The sequence below is a fragment of the Musa acuminata genome, chromosome BXJ3-9 (assembly GCF_036884655.1).
Source record: "Musa acuminata AAA Group cultivar baxijiao chromosome BXJ3-9, Cavendish_Baxijiao_AAA, whole genome shotgun sequence".
Taxonomy (NCBI): domain Eukaryota; kingdom Viridiplantae; phylum Streptophyta; class Magnoliopsida; order Zingiberales; family Musaceae; genus Musa; species Musa acuminata.
Genome location: NC_088357.1, coordinates 4,438,960 through 4,462,180, shown reverse-complemented (window position 1 = coordinate 4,462,180; position 23,221 = coordinate 4,438,960). Strand labels below are relative to the sequence as shown.

General features: G+C 36.5%; 1 protein-coding gene across 1 annotated transcript; it reads right to left on the bottom strand.

The window, feature by feature from the left end:
• Positions 1–149: 149 nt before the first annotated feature.
• On the bottom strand, positions 150–21,828 carry LOC135649394 (protein transport protein SEC24 C-like). The gene is made up of 24 exons (XM_065167691.1): positions 20,676–21,828; positions 20,165–20,401; positions 19,938–20,012; positions 19,760–19,858; positions 17,731–17,842; positions 17,356–17,483; positions 15,608–15,727; positions 14,668–14,748; positions 11,637–11,714; positions 11,451–11,543; positions 11,173–11,227; positions 8,355–8,431; positions 7,963–8,034; positions 7,801–7,884; positions 6,135–6,254; positions 5,966–6,034; positions 4,953–5,030; positions 4,620–4,758; positions 4,246–4,410; positions 2,690–2,835; positions 2,415–2,594; positions 1,078–1,166; positions 961–992; positions 150–817 (listed from the first exon to the last, which is right to left on the bottom strand). The coding sequence occupies exons 1-24, from the start codon at positions 21,612–21,614 to the stop codon at positions 711–713; spliced, it is 3,375 nt and encodes a 1,124-aa protein (XP_065023763.1). The 5' UTR covers positions 21,615–21,828; the 3' UTR covers positions 150–710.
• Between the last annotated feature and the right edge of the window lie 1,393 nt (positions 21,829–23,221).

Below are 23,221 nucleotides of genomic sequence, written 5' to 3'. Positions count from 1 at the left end.
GCTAACCTGACTCTAACAAGCTGATGATTCACATAAGTTATTGGAATTTGACATGAGAGCTTGTAAGACGCAGCAAGACAAAATAAGTGCTCGGTTTGACAACAACAAACATAGCAAATAAAGCATGCAGCAAATTCAATGCGAGAAAATAGTCAACTGTAGACGTAAAAGGTCTACCTGATTAGGCACAATCTGACTCATGAATGACAAGCTTGCTTAAATATGGTAACCTTAAGACTGATTCCAGAGATAAGAGTTTATGAGATAATTGAAGATACAGAAGAAAACCTGACGTTTACTTGTTAACCCAACAATATAATCACCCAAGAAAATATCTGATGGGGTAATTAACCTTTCTTTTATTATAGAGACCCCAAACATCAGCTTCAATATCATACAACCCCACCCCCCCACCCCCAGTCTAAACCAAATCAAAATAAATCTCGAATAAGGGGCCTCAGACAACAGCCAAATATTGCACCTATAACTAATCTGTTTGGTCTACCTCCCAGTAATAACAGTAGTTAAAATTGAAAACTGTCACCTGCTCTGGCTCACGAGAAAGGTGAATCAGCGGCAACAGCACTCAGCTAGTGCACAGAAGCATCCAATGCTCCTGTTGGTAACCCATCTTCAACTTTAGTTTAAGTTCCACAAAACCAAAAAAAAGCCAAATAACAACCAAAATTTTCTGCACATGCATATCTGGATCAAGACATTTTTGTTTGGATTTGTCGGTGGACATGTACAAGGAACTCAACATAGGAGAGGCCTCCGGGACTTTTGTCTTCAACCATATAAGATAGAAAATGCATGCCTGCACAAAAAGGAAACTCCGATGAAGCATGCAAAATAAATCACACTGCAGGAAACTTCTGAATTTTAGCTGAGCACACAAAGCAGAAATACGAGATCATGAAAACTATCTGGTGCTTCGTACGGCTTTAATTATTAACTGACCTGAAGGATCACCCTTTTTGCATAGCCGCAAACTGCACATTATATTTAAACACTTTAGTGTTTTGTACATACTAGCTATTAAGATACATGAGGACAAAAAGAAAACATCTGCCATACCGTAGGTATGAACATCTCTGCTGTCTAATCTCATTCACTACATCATTTAGTTTCTTTGACAATTCATTGTCGAACTGCTCTAAAACAAGCTGCATTGACCGAGAATGCAATTCACCAGTAAGTAACAAAATTTCTAATTGATTATGAAAATCAAGCCAGAATCAATCATCCTAAATCATCATATCTTCAGCAAACAATAATCCAAGACATGCACTACTAAGCTACATCCAAATGAAGTTGTTTTATCATGAGAATGTTCAAGATTTTAAATCAGGGTCATCATAGCATGATGCCCTCATGTATTCTGCAAACATAAAAGGAAACACTTGTGAACTAGCACAAACACACACCTAAAATCTAAACAAACATACAGCATGTCAGTTCAAGATCTTAAACCAGAGTTATCAAAGCATTACACCCTCATGTATTCTGAAAAAACACATGGATTCACTGGTGACAAGCGCCTGCAGGCACACACAAATGAGAGCAGACAGTAATGCAGACAAAAATACATGCACAGAAGATGTGCAAACATCACAAGCTTATGCTCCACATACTCACTGACACCACACAAACACAGTTAAATTCTCAAAAACAACGTAGTAAACAAGTTAAGAGACCTCTGTTCAGATGTCAGATGGCAATATGCTTTTGAATTTGGGCGAGTTCCAACAGAATGTATGCACTATGAGAGGGTGTCTGAGTGTTCGAGAACAGCCTTTGACAGATTACCTTCAGCTGGTTAGCGGGAACAGCCAAAGGACATGCTGCTAAAATTTTAATCCATGGTGACACTATTCACTTGCAGACCTGCTTTAGAAACTAAAAACAACAAGATTGCCTAGTATTGCAGTTTGCAAGTTAAGGTTTTTTTTCAGTAACCTACATGCTTTGCCCTAGATGACTCAAATGACCAAATAATATAGATTCTTCATCACAATCTGAAACTAAAGGTTTGCCACCAACAATGAAACATGAAATCAACACAGTTGAATCCATTCTATACTAAACCCTACTGGAAACAACTTTTGTCAATCAACTAAATCACAATAGCATTATCTGAGTATTTCCCATATCTTTGGATCACGAAAATGCAGATCCATCAAGGAAGTCTCTTTAACACAGTAATAAAGGTTCAGTCATCAAGACATATTTGATTGCTTGTTTTGTTATAAGTCATCAGTCAACAAAGAAAGGAATGAGAAATTTTTAGCATGCTGTTGAAGTTTCATAAGTGATCATCATGAATATTCACTTGTTTTCATATTAACATAGAAAAGAACTATGATACTAAGGTCTGTTTTCAGTGCCAATGAAATGAAGCAAATGAAATGTACCTGAGATGGAAGTCCATCCACAGAAGAAACTCCAAATATCTGTTGTAGGGTATCTGGGTTGACCATGTTTCCAATATAAATTAACCCATCTTCACCATTTTCCAAAAGATAAATTCCATCATCATTTATGTGCTCACTAGAAAGAGGAATATTTAAAGCTAAAAGGGATCCATCATCCTCCTGCATCATTAGAATAATTTTGAGTTCAAACAAATAATTGAACGAACTAGTTTGAACTTAAAGATCAATTAAGAATGATGATTCATTATACATACCTTTGTAGTAAGGTCATGAATAGATAACATCCTAGGATATACTAAAGGAATAGCCAATGATATAGAAATTGATGCGACATGGCTGATCCAATAGGAACGGTCATCCAACCGCCCATCATTTCGCAACCCAATGCTTTTAGCCAATGCTGAGAATGTAGAATAACATAAAGGGTAGTGATTTACTTGTATTCCAGCATAGAATGCGGCTTTCTCTAACCTTATTCATGCATTATACACTAGGCATGGCAATGAAATGAAGGTAACAAAACAAATAAGCCACACGAAGAACTGATGGCAACCACAATGGCAATTGAATTTTAAATTTGATTTACTTTCCAATAATAAAAAGAGAAATTACTCTGCAAAAGTTTTTGCAAGGATCCAATTCAGGCAAAAAAATAAAATGAAGATACAAGGACATTTATATGTACAATATTAAAAAAATATGATACAATCCTATAGAAACTTTAAAGACTTAGAAGATTCATTTTCTATATTTTTAAACCATTTCATATCACAAGGTCTGATGAAAATGTTTAATGTAGAACCTGGAAACATAAGGATGTACACAACATAACTTGAGGCTGTGGATAAATGAGTACATACTGAAGGTAGTTCCAGTGACCTCGAATAATTGGACAACTTAAGATGACCAGGCTAAAAATTAAGTTAACAGAGCTGAGAGAACAATCACCATAAATTAATAGAATATATCAATTAAAATCTGGCTTCCTATTGGTCCTTCCTATGTATGGAGGTGCTTGCTCAACAATTCATTAGACCACATAGTTTCATCTAGGGCTTGTTAACAAGGACCTCAATGCAAATGATATCACTAATTAGTAATTTGGTAATATTTGTTATTAATTTTATCTTATATATTTGGATACCTAATCAAAGAACTAACAATCATGCACTGCCAGGTTGCATGCCCAACCACCATAACAATCTAGATAGTATTAGAATGTTGTGCTTCAGAGACGTGCCCTAATTATTGTGCAAGGCTATGCAAGGCTTTTGTGTTATCGAGCAACTTCACCATCAAATTTGATGATCTCAATGCATTTACAGTTAACTCATAATTACCTCAAGAACTTACCTTTTACAAACAATTTTCACTAGATACATTCACCTATTAATTACATAGAAAAACTTCAATATATTGTTGGAAATTGTGCTCATGTCAACACAAAAAAAATAAAAAGAAATTTCTTTCTCACAACAACATGAGTCCATGGGCAGGTAATGAAACAGAAATTATTGCACAACTTTTAAATTTAAGATGAAAGTCCACATCAGAGTCTGAATATATTCATTGCACAACTCATGAAAAACAGAACAAATATTAGATCATCTACTTCTCTGGTTTTGATTCCAATATATATTCTGTGAAGTGTGAACAATGTCATATCATCTCTTGCTCAAATTACAATTCCAATTTATCTTCTATGACTAAATAACATGAAGATCTCATATCATTCATTGACATTTGATAAGTAGCAAAGGAAAATCATTGACACAATAATACACAGCAACGTGGACTTGTATAGGTGTACCTAGAGTATATAGAGGCAACAGCTTGAGAGCTTCAGGAAGAATTAGCTGTCCTGCTGATGATACTGTGGCACAAAATTTTCGGTAGGCATGTAGGATGTTGATGCAGAGGTTTGTGATTTGCTCATGTACTTGGGAAAGAGGGCTCACAGGGAGCATACTTGCAGCTACAAAGTCCAGAAAAATACCAAATATTTAGCAATTTTAGAATTGAAACCTTAAATATTATCAGTAGATTGATAAGATGTAATAGTAACATAACAGTTCTAAAATGTACAATAGTAGCAACAAAAAAGTTACAGCAAGTTATGCTGCAGCAATAGATCAAGGAAGAAGCATTAAGTGATATCATGTAACAGAGTTTTAAATTTTTTACCTTGCTTGAGAAAACAAGCAAACTGAGTATCCAAATCTGCTGAACGGAACAGACTACTGAGCATGGTAGTGCAAGGAAGGGAGATATTCATAACTCGAATTCTTCTTTGCCCATACACAGTAGTGTAAAGAAGTGCACACTGCAGAATGAAACATAAACAGAAGTTGTGCTACCACGTTTATTGTTCAAAAGAGACAAATGTATATTGCTATCTAAAGTTAACATGTCCTTTGCGGTTGGATATATTTATCAAAAGGTACACTGAGTTTGGAGAGAAGGCATTCAATTATTGAATGATATAAGCCCATAATCGCAGAGGTTCTACTTATATACCTGAAAGGAACATTCTGAATTCTCCTGGAACTTATCATCATGTTTAAATGTGACCATGATGGTTTTGTCGCTGTCAATCTGCATCAGAAAGGCTTCCTTAGAGCAGACAATAAATACTAAAAATATTAGACCATTAGTACATGGACAGTTACTGGGAGGTAGCACATCATACTCCATTGTTTGTAGATATCTATGTGAATTCTGATAGAAATGCAGTTAGAATAAAGAACTTTTTGGGCAGAATTAAACACAATATATAAAGGAGAAGAAGAAAAGCAAAAGCTGACTTCATAAAGCCTGATCACCTTCCAGGAGTACCCTGACTTATCAACGGAGTGGACACTATATGCAGGCTAGGAATGGGACCTAAATGACTCTTGCTTCTGCTGTCTTCGATTCTTTTCACTCATCTCGGAAGGCTAAGGATTCACCATCTCATGGAGTGGCCATGCAGCATGTATAGCTAACACAAGAGCCTGCAGAATTGATCCGGTACCACTCACAATGACCTGTGAACCAGGACCCTCTACCTCCAATAAGAATGCACTGATTTTTCCTCTTCCATTTTGCCCAGCAAGGTGGGAAGAGAATGGTTCAACACACTAGATATAGCCTCACGATCGCTAATAGGGTTCCAGTGTGGGACTAAATCCAGATGGAATCCATTGTGGTTTTAGCATGGGTTAGCTAGAACTTCATGCTTATGTAATGTTAAAGTTCAGAAACATACCTTGAGGGTGATCAAGTACAAATCACAACAACAACAAGTGTTGGATGGACATTCATGCTACAGTAAATTGGATGGCATTTACAAAAGCAACAATTCTACAAGGCATTGTATTTAGAATAATGAAGTATCATCAGAGCTATTCTTGATAGTAGATAAAACAATTTGCAGGTTCAAAGTCATAACTGGTAGCTATTATCATCAGAGCTTAATGATTTACAAGGAAATTTAAAGTTGAAATTAACATTAGCTAGATCAGTTTTGATGATAATATAAAAATACTCACCGCAGGAAGATCAATATCAGTGGGAATACGCTTACAAAAGTTTCCAGAATACTCTTGAACTTGAAGACCCTAGAAAATCATGACACAGAAAATAATTACTTCTGAGAAAACTTTTTACCAAACATAGCACATCCAGATGCAAGAAAACTATATGCCAAATCAAATGTACCTGGCTACATCTAACACGCATCACTGCTTCAAAACCTTGGGGTCTACTGATGTTCCATCTAAGATCGTTGTAGAGTTTACCAGGATCAGAAAGAGCAGAAAATGGATAATAATAATATACCTGCAACAATAACATGGAAGTTGAGTTAAATAATCCAGCATAAAGGAATAATATCTGCTAAATTAACCATGACAGTTGTTATGTGTCAATGCACAATGACAATCGAACTATAAATAGTAGCCGTACTTGTAAAACAGCAGGTGCGAAAGAAATAAATCTTAAGCGCATCCAGAAATTTAAGCATTATATCCATAGCAAAAATATACTAGAACAAGAGAATGGTATATATGGAACCTAATCTGGAAACAAACCACAAAAAGCAATCCTGACAAACAACTGCTGCATTATTCCCACAGTTAATAAAATTCATTTGCTTTGAATCCTTGTACACTTATTGAAGCAACAAGCAATGAGACTTTGTAGGAAAAGGAAAGATGGAACAGAATATGCCAGGGATGAAGCGTAGACGACATTTTATGAAGGAATATCTTTTGACATAGCAACAGAAGAAACATTCTGTTTCACATACTGCACTGACTATTATAAGTTTTATTTTCACTGTAAACTTTACAACTAATAAACATTTGGACTTAAAATTGAACATTTATTAATGTTTGCCACTGCTATCATTATGCTCTTTTTAGCAATAAAATATTAAGGATACATTAGTTCTTATGACGATCACCACATGTCAGACAAGAGACCTCAAGGAGGAGGAATATAGTATTACAATGACTTAAATCGGTGAATAAACTAATTTCAAAGAATATGCTACAATGGTAACTAAAAGGACTTTTTTATAACCAGCTTCACAAAATGCCTTTAGGCATGTGAATAAGTACAACAACAAAAAGCCACAAAATTTCATGTTTGGCACATAATTTCTAGCCAAGAAACATCACATATATATTAAGAAGTGATTTCCTATAACTTTCTAAAAAAAATATGTTAGAAGAAGTGATTGGTGCATTATGGAAGAATGCTACTGAAATTAGAGGAAAGAAACTTTGAAATTTCAACTTGACAATGCCTCATAGTTTTAGAACTTTCAACAGCGTAGTGAAATAAGAGAATAGATGATAATTTTTACTGGGCAAGATGTAACTACTTCCACAAGAAGTTTGAGATTGAACCACTTAATGGAAAATAAGCTGGCAAAAAATCGTCTGTGTTCCTGACATGTCTGAGAAGACAAAAAAGATACCACAACAACAAGTACATTAAACAATTCAAGTTGGAGGCTACCATAGTAATCGGTATGGAAAAAATCATCCTGACAAGTAATAATACTGTAAAACCAGTTGAATTATAAATATAGTAATAAATCAAATAATAATACTGTAAACATAGTAATCGGTACAGAATCCAATCATCCTGACAATCACAATATATCCACTGCATCTTGGTAACAATGAGATCTTATTGTCCCCACACCACAGTGTCCTAATTACAGATCCTACCACAAAGAAATCAAAGCTGATTTATATAGCTATAACAGTGAATCCAAAAGAAAACATTTTTCAACATCACACGATCAGTAGCGATTTAGCAAATGATTTATATATTCCTCAAATTCCTGATAAAGGACTAATATAAAAAGAATTACCTGCCCCCCTGTAGTTGTTGGAACAACAGAAATGGATGCAATGTCCACAAAAGTCTGGGTAGTGATGAATATATCCACACAAACCTGGAGAACATTGTCAGATAAATTAGTCTACATTCCAACTTAGTGAGGTATGTGGCAAGATAAAACCAAGCAACTTGCCTGGTATTCGGCAAACTCTATGGCCATTGTTTTCAATGTCTTGTCTGCTGGTTGGAGAAACTTATGAGCTTCCTGAAATTGACAAGTATTAGATTAGACATACTTCAGGTTCAACATTTATTTCGACACAAATCTTAGTGGCAGCTAACTTCATCAGTGGACAAATATTTCATTAAAATCAATGTGCAACAGTGCAGTCAGAATAGCTGATTATTATATAAGCAGTTTAACTGGACACATAGTGTCAATGCAACTGAAAAGAAATCATCATCGAGATTCAGATATCCAATGGTCATAATTCTGAACAAGTTGTGCAAAACTGAAAAAGAAATTCAAACATCACAAGAATTCAGCTAACAAGGATTCAAGAAGAGTATGTGTAATAAGTACACCTTGTCACCAGCAGAAACATTTGTTCTTCCCTCGGCCTCCCTGGCAGAAAGAGACCCAATACCAACTGATGGCAAAACTGCAAAAATAAACAAAAGGTCTGATTCTTGTACAAGCACCATCAGCAAAAAGGAAATAAAACATAATTTGAGAGTTAGATAAAGGTAAATGGAGGAGGTATGGTGAAGCCAAGGTTATGGAGCTTGAGCCTGATCACTCAGGGTTGAATTGTTCGATATCAGCATTGATCTTAAGAGTCAATATTAAGCTTGTAAAGTTCATATTTAAAATGAATCTGGTTGAAGTCCAATTTCAGATGCAGTAGAATATGAGCCTATGAAAATATTATTAGCATTTGAAAGAGATTGAACCAGACTAAAACTTAAAATTAATACTGAGTCTTAACATGATTCTAGGGTATGCACATATTGTAGAAACAAAGAAATGTATCATACAGAGACATACTGCCCCGATCAAAGGCGACTGCCTGTGTCAATTAGGGTAACTTGACCCAGTTCTGTTTCTCTCAAATTGGCTTTCAAGCATAGTTTTGCTAAGCCTGTAAAAGGCGGTACATACCATGTACCAAACCAAGATGGGACAGATAAATGGAGACTGTACTTTACCAGCCAAAACATAAAGAGTTTTGGCTCATTTCTTTTCTTTCTTTTTCTGTTTCTTTTTTATTTGCTAATGACTGCCTGTGTTCACATGCTACTCTACCAGTCTGTAAAATGCAGTACAAATCAGTATTTGATTCCATGGGGAGTTTCAAGATGAACATAATTTCAGACTTTATTTCAACACTAAAATTTTTAAACAAAACAGTCTAAACCAAAAAAAGCAAGAAAAGCTAAACTAATTTATTTCAGCTTTATAACTTAATACCAGCTGGTACATACTAACTAATTTCAATTTTTTGTGCAGCATCCTTGTTTGTCAAGATGGCCCCTGACTACACTGCTCTAATTGTACCAATCATGTCTAGCAGGCTCCTCGTGAATACCTCGCATCTTTTTATTGACCAAGCCCAAAATACCTAAGCTGATGCTCCAACATTTTTGTTCTCACTTAATGCATCTCTGTATAGTCAGATGTTTATATAAATGCCTGATGGCCATAAGACATGTCTGGACCATGAATCTTGCCCCTATCCATATAAGGATGCATTAAACCATATGTAGTACGGACTTTTATATGGAAATCCAAATATAATAACTAAACTAGATAGTTGCAGAAAATAAGAAAATATTCTCACTTAGTTTTACTAGAATTAAACATCATATAGACAAGCCTCATCTTCGACAAACTCCATAATCACCAAATTTCCATCAGATCTCATAAAACACAAACAATTCTCATATATAATAATTTTAGTGCAGAAAACACACCAACTTCCTGGTAAAAGTGCTAACAAAACATAATACATACGTAACAAAACTATGAAATATAAATAACTGCAACATCAAAATTTCTTGACTCAAATGTGTCAGCTAGCTCAGCTGGTAAAGATCTTGATAGTTTATCACAAGATCCTAGACTTTCATCACTTACCCTTTGCAAAAAAAAAAATTCCTTGACCTGTCTTAATATGCTTTTCCTATGCAACAGCCCATGATTCACCACTTTAGATATAATAATTTTAGTGCAGAAAACACACACCAACTTCCTAGTAACAAGTGCTAACAAAACATAAAACATTATGTAACAAAACTATGAAATATAAATAAATGCAACATCAAAATTTCTTGACTCAAATGTGAGCTCAGTTGGTAAAGATCTTGACAGTTTATCACATGATCCTGGACTCGAATCCCGCCTTCATCATTTACCCTTTGCAAAAAAAAATTAAAAATCCTTGACTTGTCTTAATATGCTTTTCCTATGCAACAGCCCATGATTTACCACTTTAGATATCTTTTCATATAAAATATGCATGTTATCAATGTCAAACAGAACAATGACACCTCTCCAACTGTTGTCTAGCCGCAATATTAATAGTGGACAACCATGTTGAATCCTCTTCCAATAAAGACAATTGGTTAACAGACTCATAGTTACACTATTTTCTCCATCACCTGCAGGATACAGACACTGAAGGACAAATATTGTTTGACAACCAAAGTTAAAAATGACCGGTATAAAAAGAATTATCTAGGCACTAAGACTAATGCTACATTTGGCTTGGACAACTTTTGTCCACGACAAGCTAGTCAATCACAAAACCCATAGAATTATGGAAATATAATTGTATTTAATATATAATTATAATTTTATAATTAATATATTTGTATGAATTATAATTTTATATATATTAAAAAAATACATGTGTCATCGCCGTGTCCGTGTCTTAATTTTTTTTAAATATGATGTGCTGTTGTGTCCGTGTCATGTCCATGTCCCGTGTCCATGTTTCTTATCTGCAGTACCAAATGGAGGAAATGGCGCACAGAGCAGACGAGAGGAATCTGACAAACAGGAAGGTACCTGATCTTATGCAAATCTACTTAATGAACAGATATCATTTTGCATTTCTCAACAAATATAATTTTTTTGCTACTCTAAGTTGTTATTTTATTCTGGGTAACAAAGAACTCGTCTAATTCTTCGGTTCAGGAATTCCTCTATAACTCAAGTAACACAATAAAAGCTTTTTCTATTCTTTTAGTTACTGATTTATGGATCCAATTTCACTCATCCATGTTTGGGAACCAATGATTGGTTCGGTCTACAACGATTTTGGATTGGATCATAACTAAAACAAAAGGCAAAAGTTCCAATAACAATATCAGGATTAAAAAAATGAATGTTGCTGCTTACCTGACTGAAACACAAGAAGTTTTCCACCTGTGGGTTTCAGTGCCAGGAACCCAGCCTGCGATAGATGAAACATTACATTTTACATTTAAATGCATGGTCCAGGTATACGAAATCATCAAAAGCTTATCTAACAAATTTAGTAGAGATAATAGTGAAGAAGTTCTTGGACACTTCTGTGCGGGCGAGTGTTCATATTTGAATTACCCAATGGAGAAAAGAAGGCAAGGGAGCATAAAAGAATTACAATTTACAACTATTATACTAAGCATAAGTATCACCTTGATAGCCGCACCAAATGCAGACTCAGCAACTTTATTGTTATCGAACATGCTTGGGATATTCTCTAGCAACTGCTCCAAACCTTGGCGGCACTGGATTCTCAGAAAGAATAGAAATATTATTTAAGCAAGAAACCAAAGGGTAATTCTTAATAAACACAAGAAAAATAGGATTGGAAGGCAAACCTCAGTAAGTTGAACAATTATGTCTGTTTGAAGGGGTGTATAAACGTCATGAACATCAGGAACAATGAGCATTAAAGGCTGCATGGATGTAACATTAGTAAATATCATTCCGGTCGGATCAGTTATCAATACAGATGCATGGATGCATGAGTGAAAAAGCAATGAAGCAAATAAATAGACATTATTCAGAAGAATTTCATGCTATAAAAGAAGTCAAACTTAATATATATCAAATAAGACTATTAAAAATCATGATCTAAATTTGTCTCTTGGCTTTGTTATAGCTAACTAATACTGTTTTGGATTTATCAAGAATAATTTAAAGAATTTTCATCACTGTAATTGTAGCTATTTAGAAATCCTAAGTAGCATTTTGGTCATTTTCTGTTGGCAGCAAAATACTAAAGAAACTACAAAATCCAGCAGAGCCCTACCCTATTAAAGTAACTAAAAGAAAACTTCTAATGAGTTTTTTTTGTCTAGTCTAGGCAATATTAAAATTCTATCAAAAGCCAGACTGATGGTCCTCCATGTGAATATTAAAAAAAGAAGTAAGAGAGAAAGAGGTCGACTAATGGCCTTCCACCATTGCTACTGTTCTCCTGCCTCTCTCCATCTGCTGCATTCTTATATATTGTTCTTTTCTCTTTATTCTTCAATTCTCTGATGATTCTTTTTCTAAGCTCATTATATCTACTGCTAATGTCATTTTCTCTAAATATTTTACAAAAAAGGAACTGTACAAGATCTAGTGACATGTACTATTACTGCATTACATCAAATTGTTATTGTATGATATATATATTCCATTTTCCTGTAACCTTGTTGCATAATCCATTGCTACAACACCCAAACACAGTGTATATTTCGACCCAATAGCAGAGGAAGTAATTTCAGAAGTTCATTATCTGCCAAGAATCTGTTTAAATTACAATAGGATATGGTGAGACTCTTCTGAAAGTTCGCTAGAGCATCACAGGCCAATCTCTTGATAGATCCTGTGTTATTTGGTACAACAGGGAACAATACCTGTTCATTCTGCTTAATCTTTATCTACTTTCAAACCATCTTTTAAAAATGAATTGATAAAGTCCAAATTCTGGAAAAATGAATAAGCAAACCCGTATAAAATATGTACTATAACTAGTCTGGAATTAGCTATACTTAATGAAACAATTGCATTTTAAAAAAATTTATATCAATCCACAGAATAACTCCAATTTTGTCATATTGTGTGTGCTTTTGGAGAAGCACGCATGCAAGAAGGAAGTTTGAGCTTGATGCAAATGGCTAATATATCTTCTGCTTCATCTGATAATCAATCAGATAAAAAAAGTAATTCTATGTATCAATTCTTACATCTCCTACTTAAATTTAAACAAACAGGTTCAAGATTGTCAAGTCTCTGATAGATAGATTGATTCTACAGATTAGATCAACACTGCAACAGAATTTAACTAGATAAGACTAGTTATGTAAGCTGCAGTCATTTGCTTGATGTGTCTACCTGCGCAGGACCAAAATCGACAAGATCTGGTCGTAAACCAACATTACCAGAATATGCTAGTGAAAATGTCAACTAAATGAGGGGATTGGCAACACATGAAATCCAACTAAGGAGCTTGAAAAATATAGTGAAAGATGATTTATCATACAAGGTGGTGAATAGAAAATCTTAAATTTCAACCAGCACGTTAAGACCAACAGATTGAGAAAGGCAGCATCTGGAGCCAACCATCATCTTGAAACCAGTATACATGATCAAGGATGGATTCCCTACTGACTGGACCAAAAAACGAAATCAGATGCTGACATACATTACAAGGCATAGTGAATAAATTACATGTGAAGATTTGAGACCAATCAAACTGTTTGCAATGCAGGGGTGGACTTCAACATAAGATCATGGTGCATCAGAGGTAGATCAACAATTTGTGGAAAAACTTTAGATATTGAGGAGATCTACATTGCAAAAGCAAATAGGTGCTTGATAGATCCATCATAAACTTCGATTCAATTTGAAGCTTCCATTTGAATCTTCAGTTCATCAGAACTGAACCAATCGAGTCTAAATTGTCACTTGCGTATGTTTTACTTGGTTATATAGTATTTTCTATTTTTCAGATTTTTCATACGAATTTCATCATTATATTATACAAAGTCATCTAGATTTTTCTAACAAAATCCTAAAAAATCTACAGATTGGCTGAGATATTTTATCTCGTTTGCAAGTTTTAAAGTTAACTGCCCTTACCCACCTTGTTGAACCACATATATACGTATATGTGTATGCCATAAGTCCCTTCACCATAAGTTTGAGATTCCTTACTCTGATGCCTGCCAACATCTAATGGTGATGCAAACTTGCAGAGCCCTGATTAACCTCAACCAATCAACCTTGTTGCAGCTTGGCTGACATCCAAATGCAATGTCATAGACTCTCCAGTCTCCCCAAAATCTGACTTCAGAAGCAATCTTTAATTTGCATTTTAGAATGTTCATGTTTACCCGCATTTTATTCATGTTGTGTTTCCTTTTATTAATGCATTCAAGCATCTCTATTTCATCAGAAGACCTGCTTAAGAAAATATTTATATCAAGGCTTCTCTGAAATTTCCTAAACTAAAGATCCCAACCTGGTACACCGACATATTGTCATGGACAAAATGATGAAGCTGGTAGTTGCAATTGTGGGAATCAGTTCAATACCACCTTCCATATTCAATTTAACTTCATGGCCTCATATTAACCATTGAGTTAATGTCGCTATATTTCGTTCATCCTGTATTATCTTCGTCATCATTGAAATTGCAAAGTCTTTACCACAATTCATTCTTATAACATCCTCTGATGAAAAACTATATACGAAGAATGTACAATATGCTACCTCAATTCCAGTAGAAGTTGGCTGTTTTCAAGTTCTATGTGGCAATATTAATTCAAAAAAATGGTTATTCTTAATTCTAAGCTGAATAACAATGCGATGCATAGACCAAAATGCTTGTCGTCCAAAATGATATTTGCTATATACCTGCTGCGAGGCACGTCTTAGATTGTAGAAATGAATAGTGCAATCAAAAGTTGCAATCCCAACCATTGTCTGCGGACCATCCTGCAAAAGAAGCAAATGTATTTACTCAAAAGATCAATTAACTTCAAGTGTGCAAATGTGAAAGCAAAATCAAGCACTCATGGTGAGAAATATCAGAATTAACACAAAAGTATAAGTCATCTAAAATTGTATGCATTTACACCACATGACCACAGTTACAGAAATTCATAAGGCAAGGTAAGCAATATATTGCAGGGGAGGTTTTTCTTGGAAGTTAAATGACAAATAGCTCCTAGTTGAACCTATAAAAAATTAGCAGTAAGCAACACCTGGAAACCAGAACTTTTATCTAACTACATATCAGTCATTACAGTTTGATTTAACTTATACTCATTCCTGATCAATCAAAACATTTGTTCTTCATATGTGATGAACAGATGTTCCATTGTCTTAGAATGATTGAATAACTCAGATTTGAGTCGAGTCGAAATAGATCATCAAAACTCATGTTCAGTCTTAGGGAACTTAAATAGGAAGCTAAATAGATTGAGCATAAAAGAGGAAGCAAAATATCAATTTTAGGATCCAATATCTGCCCCAACATCTAATTTATTATGGTTCTACTTCTAGTACCCTCATACCAAAGTCAAATTAAAATCTGCATCATTTTAGTCCTTACCAGTTTACAAGTTTACCAGGTGGGTCAAGCCTGATAACACTTCCGGTATATAGCTAGTAATATCTAATTATCTATAATACATAAATGACACTGTCCAAAAAATATTAAGAATGCAATAACCACAACATATGTCCTTTCTTATGTAATTATAACATTTGTACTTCTTCAATGTGAATGTACATTTGTAAAGGTACTCAGTCTGCTGTACATAACTAACAATAGAAAGAATCAAAAACTCACAGGAAGATCTGCAAGAGACTGACTGATTGCACTGCAAGCTGCTGCAGTAGCACCCGTTTGTACAGCATTCATTGAAACATCAATGAGGAAGAAAAAGACGGCAGGCATTGGATCACGAACCTGAAACCAAATGATCATTGCAAAAATTAACACGATCCCACAGAAGAAACATATAATGTTTTATTGTGACATGACAGTTGTAAATGCTTTTGCATTTTGCACACAAAGAATATAACCGATCCCGGGAAGAAAAAATTAATTTTCCGACATTTTTTCTTTATGTAAAGGATTTTCTTCAAGTGGCCAAAGAGGCATATAGCACTAAGATCAAAATAAGGACTTTAAAAAAATAGCTAAGTTGATGAACAGCCACTGTTTACTTATTCTTTTTACTCATCTTTTTTTTTTTACTTTTATTGTGTGAAAATGTAGGCAGAGGCTCTCTTGGTTCATTTAAAATATGAAATAAGTATAGCGAGAGAAAGAAAAGTGAGAAAGTTAAAGCCATTAGTGTCAGTCACTTCAATGCATCCTCAACAAGATAGAACCACATCCTCAACAAGATAGCACCACATCAATAAATGAAGGCACTAAAATGTCTTGTTCATATGCAGCAATGCAGGAAATTTTCAGATTGGTTTGGAAGTGCTATCATAAAAAGAAAGTCGGCCTTCATAATTTTAACAGTATAACGGAAATGTCATAAGATGCAAAAATATACATTTCAAAGTAAGGAAAAAAGTCATAACCAGACACAAGAAAAAAAAAACATGACACGCGGGAAACACGAGTTATAACAGCAACAAGAAGCCACTTCAGTATAGATTTTCAGACCAAGAAATTTTAGCAGAAGAGCAAGCAAGAAAATTCCAGCATTATATGTCGCAAGTTTCTAAGCATAAGCTGGTAAACGGGAGTTAATCTCAGCATGCAGCATGATTGGAAGATAATACAACATCAAGAAGAAAGCATCAGATCTCAATTATTTAGGAATGACTAATTTTGAACAAGTAGAAGAGAGATAGAGAAGAAAAGCAAGCAGAGACGAAGTGGTACATAAATTGACCTAGAAGACTAGGGGGGAAAAGATTAACAAAGAGTAGAATATAAAGACAGGTCATAGAGGACAAACAGCGGAAGGCATAAAAACACTTAATTCACTCTCTAAGGTCAGATAAATGAACAATAATCACACACTCCACCACCTCAATTATCAAGACTCCTCTTTTAAGGTGACAAACATATAGCTTAAAACAAATTTTAAACCAAGTGAGACCTAAATATAATACTTCAATAATAAATTTTAGGATATGGCATCCGCTCTCTCCACATAAATTTGCCAAAATTGTATAAGGAGTCAACCACTCGGATGCAGGCAGAGCACATATGGGAACTACACATATCATGTCCTAACAAACATGCAGATGTGGCAGAATATATGACCCAGACAGCTGCTTCTGGATGCTTAAAAAGTGATTCTAATGTTTTGATGAATTGAGAGGTGGAGACATATACACATATGTACACACACACACACACACACACACAGAATAGGATTCACTATCTTTATGCATAAATCCTCCACACACAAAAATTTAACTGAAAGTAGTAATCCAAGAAATCTATTCAATCTTTTAACCGGAAGAAGTAATTTAAGAAATGCTTGTGTCTGTACCTATATCAATTCTATAAAGACAAATAAAAACAAAGCTAGACTACATTAGAAGACAGATGAAAGTTTCACCAACCATGTATTCCCTGGTAGCAACAAATTCAACTGTTCCTCTACAAAGTTCAGGCCTTTCATCAGCATCACGGCGTCTTCCATCTGGTCCAAGATTACAGTAGTAATCCCGCGGAGTATCATTGGTAAAGCCTGCAAACAAAAGTTATAAATAAAACTATTGAAACCTGAAATGATTACAATAAGGTGTGCAGCGGATAATCATAATAAGCACTCCAGTACTTTCAAATGATTACAATATAAGCATACTGCAAAAGGATCCAGCACAGAGACAGGCAAAGAAGTGTATTCAGAGCTCAAGTGGAGATATTGAAATAGGAAAAATTTTTAAAAGCAAGAGACTAGCACAATCTAACTGAATTGAGAGTTAAAAACCTACCACATAAATTGCAAACAAATCTTCGTCCATGATCGATGAATCTCATATAAGGATTTATGTAACCTTTGCATCGAGAACACCGAATAGGTCCACTTTCACCAAAGTCCACAATCTATATTCCCAAAACAATAAATAGAAATTCAGTGATCTTAAATTAGATAAGTCAAAATATACCTCTGGCATAATGAAGCTTCCACATAAGAATAAGTGAATATATTATCCAACATATCAACAAGAATTTCAAAGCTGCCAATGGTTGGAAACAAAGTCAGTAACAATCAACCAATGGTTAAAGTTAATGTCAGCACTTATTTATTCAACACATTACAATAGAAACGAATGCAGACATAAAGAAAGCAAATGAAATAGTACTCATAAGTAGAAACACACACTTCCTCTCTTCCCTGCAAATGACAGTAGAAATCTGCTTCTTTAGCCCACGTGCATAAACCAAATGCAAGCTTAGTAAAATCATCAATATTTATGAATTTAGCTACAATATAACTTTTCATATAAAAGGATGCCCTTTTTTCATGACAAATTAAATTATACGCAACCAAGGTTATGCCTTAGCAGCAAGAATACCTATTTAAAGTGCAGCATCCATAGTTTACAAATTCTAATAAAAATACAGGAACAAATTGTTTTGATCCAAACTTGCTAAAAACTTTCTGATTGGATGTCCTAGCTTCAAATTTTTGCTCGCAAACTAGCTTCCACTAGCCTTCCTTGTATTAATTTCTAAAGCAACTCTTAATGTGATTCAGTTATGTTTTCCGGGCTACAAAGGTAGAGACATCTTAGTATCAGGATAAATATATAGAGTATTGGAGAAAGACACAAACATATAGAGATTACACAACAAACATTGCTCATAGCCAACAGAAGGATTAGGTTATGTCACCATGTATTCAAATCATAGCAGCATTATGGAAGGACATAGCTAAGGGGAAAAAACTGACTATGACGGTTAAGATAGAGACTAGACCATCTTACATAGCACCAAACAAATTATGAACAAGATCTCAATCATAAAACATCAGATGTAACAATGGACTTTGACACATGTCCCATCTCGATCATATAAGGAAAAATGAAAAGTACATTTCATATATGAACTGAAGACAGAGCTTTTAGCCTTCCAAAGAGAAAGGCTAATGTATCCCCAATCCCATCTACTTGATAGAAAAGTATAAATTGCAGCAATCTGTGATAAATCAATGAGCTTCAAGAAGGCTTGAGATTCACACAAATACACAACTTTTGGAGATCTCTGGTCATCATAGAATTTCCATGAGAGCTACATATATATTGTCATAGCTTCCAATCAAAAAATTATGCATAAGGAAGAAACAATTAATTAAAACTGGGATAATGCCGAGACAGAATTGCTATGAATTCATATAATGTTTTCCATGAAATGTTATCTGACAGGGCATGAAACAGGCTGAATTATTTTGCACCGTGACTGTCAGTTGTGCAAACCTGCAAGATTTCTCTTTCTTTTCATAATGGACAGTTCAGCTTATTGATTTATAATAGCAGTTCCTGCATTTAATCTTCTCTTCAAAACGCGATGTTTTTCTTTAATAAAACATTTCTTTTAAAGTTGATCTCTGTTGTAGATCAACTCTCATAATTCCTCCTTCACTATCCATGTTAACATGCCACTAATTCAGCCATCCACATCAAAGAGCAGCCCTTCCAGGAATGTGTTCAGAAGACAACTCAAACTCGATACTTCCGTACAGGTTGCTTAGTATTTGGTGTTCTTCGTGATGCACTAAGTATTGAGAGCTATAGGCATGAGAAGTTCAGAGTAAAGGTTCATAGTAAATGACCAGCAAATTCAAAATGTTAAGCCTGCTCTCAACAATAGAAGATTTCAAAAACAATTGAATAACTCGATTTCATGGTGTTATGCTAAAAAATGCGAGAAGCCATTCTTACTTTCTTCAGTTAAAATACCTAGAACAATAGCATTAGCCACTAAATGTTTTAAGTGACCAAGGGAAGAGAGGTGCATTACTTGGATGGGCTCCTCGGAAGGATGTGGAAGTGCCAACGGTTGCACCATCAATGCCAAAGGCATGCTAGATGTAGACAAAAGGTCTCCGGTGCATGGTATCTACCAACATAAACTTGTTTAAAACTAAAACAAAGTAATTATAAGGAACCAACAAAAGAGATGTTAATAAAAAACATACCTGATTCATGGTGCACCTCATTAAACGAGGGCTGCAATTACCATTATCCTTGACAATGAAATTGCTAGTTGCAGGCTTAAACAAATAACAGCAGTAAGTCAGAACAACCAAAGGAAACAAATCAACAAGATAAAAACAATCTCGTTATACAATTCGTTATCATTTATAAATGAGCTATAAGCGACAATAAAATACTACTATGCAAATATCACAGCTTGAGGAAATACCGGAGGAGCATTTGCTTGATTTCCCTGACGAGTCTCAAAGAGTATGACCGAGGAACTTGGCATTGGTCGTGGAATTTGGTTTGGATCTACCTTTGATGGTGTTGAGGCCTGAGGACCTGCAAGAGACGAATGACCCAAAGCAGGTGGAATGGGAGGCATAGATTGGCCTGGCGTGCTTGGTGGCATGCCAAACATTGTAGGAGGCGCTTGCACAGCACCAGGCATGGATGGGGCCACCTAAAACCAATTTTCAAGAATAACCTGAGGTCAACTTCAATCACATATCAACTAGTTGGAGAAAACACAGCCAAGTAATGAACAATGTGAATGAAAAGTATAATGAAGATGGGCATCGTGTCAACCCAGTAGGTTCCAGAAGAACAACAAAATCAGTTAATTCTTTAGTTGCTCGACAAAAGAAAACAGAAATAAATAGTCACATATTTGCAAATAGTTAAGATTCAAGATGGAGGGAGCATCTTGATTTATTCAGATTACAAAATTCCCTGACCTGCCGTGGCTGTGACGACCAAGCCGGAGCCCCGAAAGGAGCGGCCGCAGTTGGGGGCCCTGAAAATGGTTGAGAAGATGGTGGGCCCATATATGATGGTGAGGATGGTCGTCCTGCGTACGGTGCCCCAGTGAACGGCTGCACGGTCGGTGACGCACCAAATGGCTGTGAGGTTGGCGGCCCGGTGTAAGGCAGTCCACCGAAGGGTGGCTGAGAGTTTGGCGGTCCGGCGAAGGGTGGCTGTGAGGTTGGAGGCCCGGCGAAGGGTGGCTGTGAGGTTGGTGGTCCGCCGAAGGGTGGCTGAGAGGATGGCGGTACGGCGAAAGGCCGCTGAAAGGTCGTCGGTCCCGGGAAGGGCGGCTGTGAGGTAGGCTGTCCTGCCGAGGGCGGCTGCGACGTCCGCGGTCCAGCGAAGGGTGGCTGCGAGGCTGGCGGTCCAGCGAACGGTGTATGCGTTGGCGGTGGCCTACTAAACGGCTGCGAGGCCGGCGATCCCATTAACGGCAACGATGCAGGAGTAACAGCAGGCGGGCTCCCGGGAAACGACTGGACGCCTGGAGCCTGGGAAGGGGCAGCCGACAGCGGAGGCGCCCTGATAGACGCCGGGGCGGCCACCGGCGGCGTCTGCTGCACAGGAGGCGGCGGAGGGAACCGCTGCGAAGCGATGCCCGCAACGGGAGGCCCGTTGCTGGAGATCAGACCCTGAGGCAAGACAGCCGGGCCCTGCGGCGGCGGGCGAGACGCGAAAGGGGGAGGGGGGCCGGGGAGGGAGGAGGCGGAGAAGGGCGACGGCGACGCGGCGCGGGGGGCACTGGAGGGGGGTGGGGAGCGGCCGATCTGGGGGTTATAGGTGGCGACGGCGGCATTGGGATTGGTCGATGGGGCGAAGCCGGGTCGCGGCCGCGGTTGTCCCGAGACGAAAGGCGGAGACGACGACATGGATTTAGGGTTAGGGCCGGTAACGGAACGAGGGGAAGACGAGGGCGGGGCGGAAACCTCCAAACAGACGGAGAGAGAGAGAGATTGGGATCTGAGAGAGACGATGGACGGGAGGAAGGACCAAACTGGTGTTGAGGGAGGTAAGATCGCGTGCGGGTAAATGCCGAGCGGAAGCGTGTGCTGAAACCGAGAGTCTGATGTGGCGAGAGGGTATTGGCGAAGCAACGTGGAGACGGTAGAGTATGCGTGTGGGCAGGTGAAGACGGACGTAATGTACGTTACGAGGGGCGAAGGTTTTGCTCGACTTAAGGAAAGGGAAATATAATGAAAGCGGTGATACCTCGTGATGGTCACGTGGCGGATGCGATACAATAATATTTACTTATAAATACTTCCATTAACTGATTTTTACCAAACCGTACCGAGTTTACCCTTTTTTTCATAAATGAATAAATACCTTCTTTTTTTAACTTATTATATGTTAAAATTAAAATGAATCCAACTTGGTTGGATATTCTTAGCTTCTTTTTTATTCCCCCCCCACCATCTCCCTTTTATTCTTCGGAGAGGAAGGAAACGTGGATTATGGAAGGAAGGAAATTGAGGAATTTGATAAAAATGATGGGGTTGACTTAAATTGGTTCAGTGAATCGATTTGATTCATTAATATGAATTGATTCAATGAATTGATAGTAAGATTCATAAGATTACAGTAATCAAACATCTTTTAATGCTAGATACATTTATCTAGCTATAGGGGAGCACATTGAGAGACTTTCAATGGTTAGTCCAAGAATAATACGCTCGAATATATTTGAATGCTTAGCTCGATAACAATACATTGGGTGCATTTTAGATACTTAGGTTGAAAATTATATATCATATGACATTTCAAGTATAGCTTCGATCAATACTTACATTAGTCAATGGTTCAATAAATGATAATTGAATTAGAATTGACGAGCATAAAAGTTAAGCATGAAAATAGGACATATATAATGACTTGCGTCGAATGAGGTGTCATTAGGCAGAATGTCACTAATAAGATGTTTGATAGCCGAGATGATGCCCTTAAGTTATAATGACCACTTATGCAATAATGAGGCTCATTTTTGTATGTCTTTGGTCCTTATTTTTTTCTCTAAAGCACTATCACTCATCCTCATACTCCTCATACGGGGATAAAAAAAAAATTTCTTCCTCTCTCTTATCAAAATCTCTATCTTTTAATTAACTAGCCACCAAGGGAGTCGAAGTCCCATCATCAAATAGTTCGAGATTGAGAAGGATCTCAACTTTCTCATTGGGATGTTTATGAAGATAGGTCTAAAGATCTCGAGAGATCTTCAAATCATGAAAGGCTTATAGGACAAAGATTTTGTCTTTTAACCTCAAAGTACTTAGAATACATGCATGTCTGATACTCCATTTTAACCGAGTATTTGGTATAGGTATCTAGACCTGGGCAACATCCCTTTGACCCAACATAGTGGTATATTTGTTTGTATATTGATTTGCTTAAGGTTGAGTTCGGGTTCCCCTAAATCCACTCATCCTTCACGCTTTCATTGATGAAGGATTTTGCATTTGTACATGCACCCAACTCT

Coding starts and splice junctions, on each gene's coding strand:
- LOC135649394 (XM_065167691.1), bottom strand. CDS start 21,614: ATGTCGTCGTCTCCGCCTTTCGTCTCGGGACAACCGCGGCCGCGACCC. Junction 14,749..15,607: donor AGTCTCTTGCAGATCTTCCT/GTGAGTTTTTGA, acceptor CTTCTTTTGCAG/GATGGTCCGCAGACAATGGT. Junction 6,255..7,800: donor CAACAACTACAGGGGGGCAG/GTAATTCTTTTT, acceptor TTATTGTTGCAG/GTATATTATTATTATCCATT.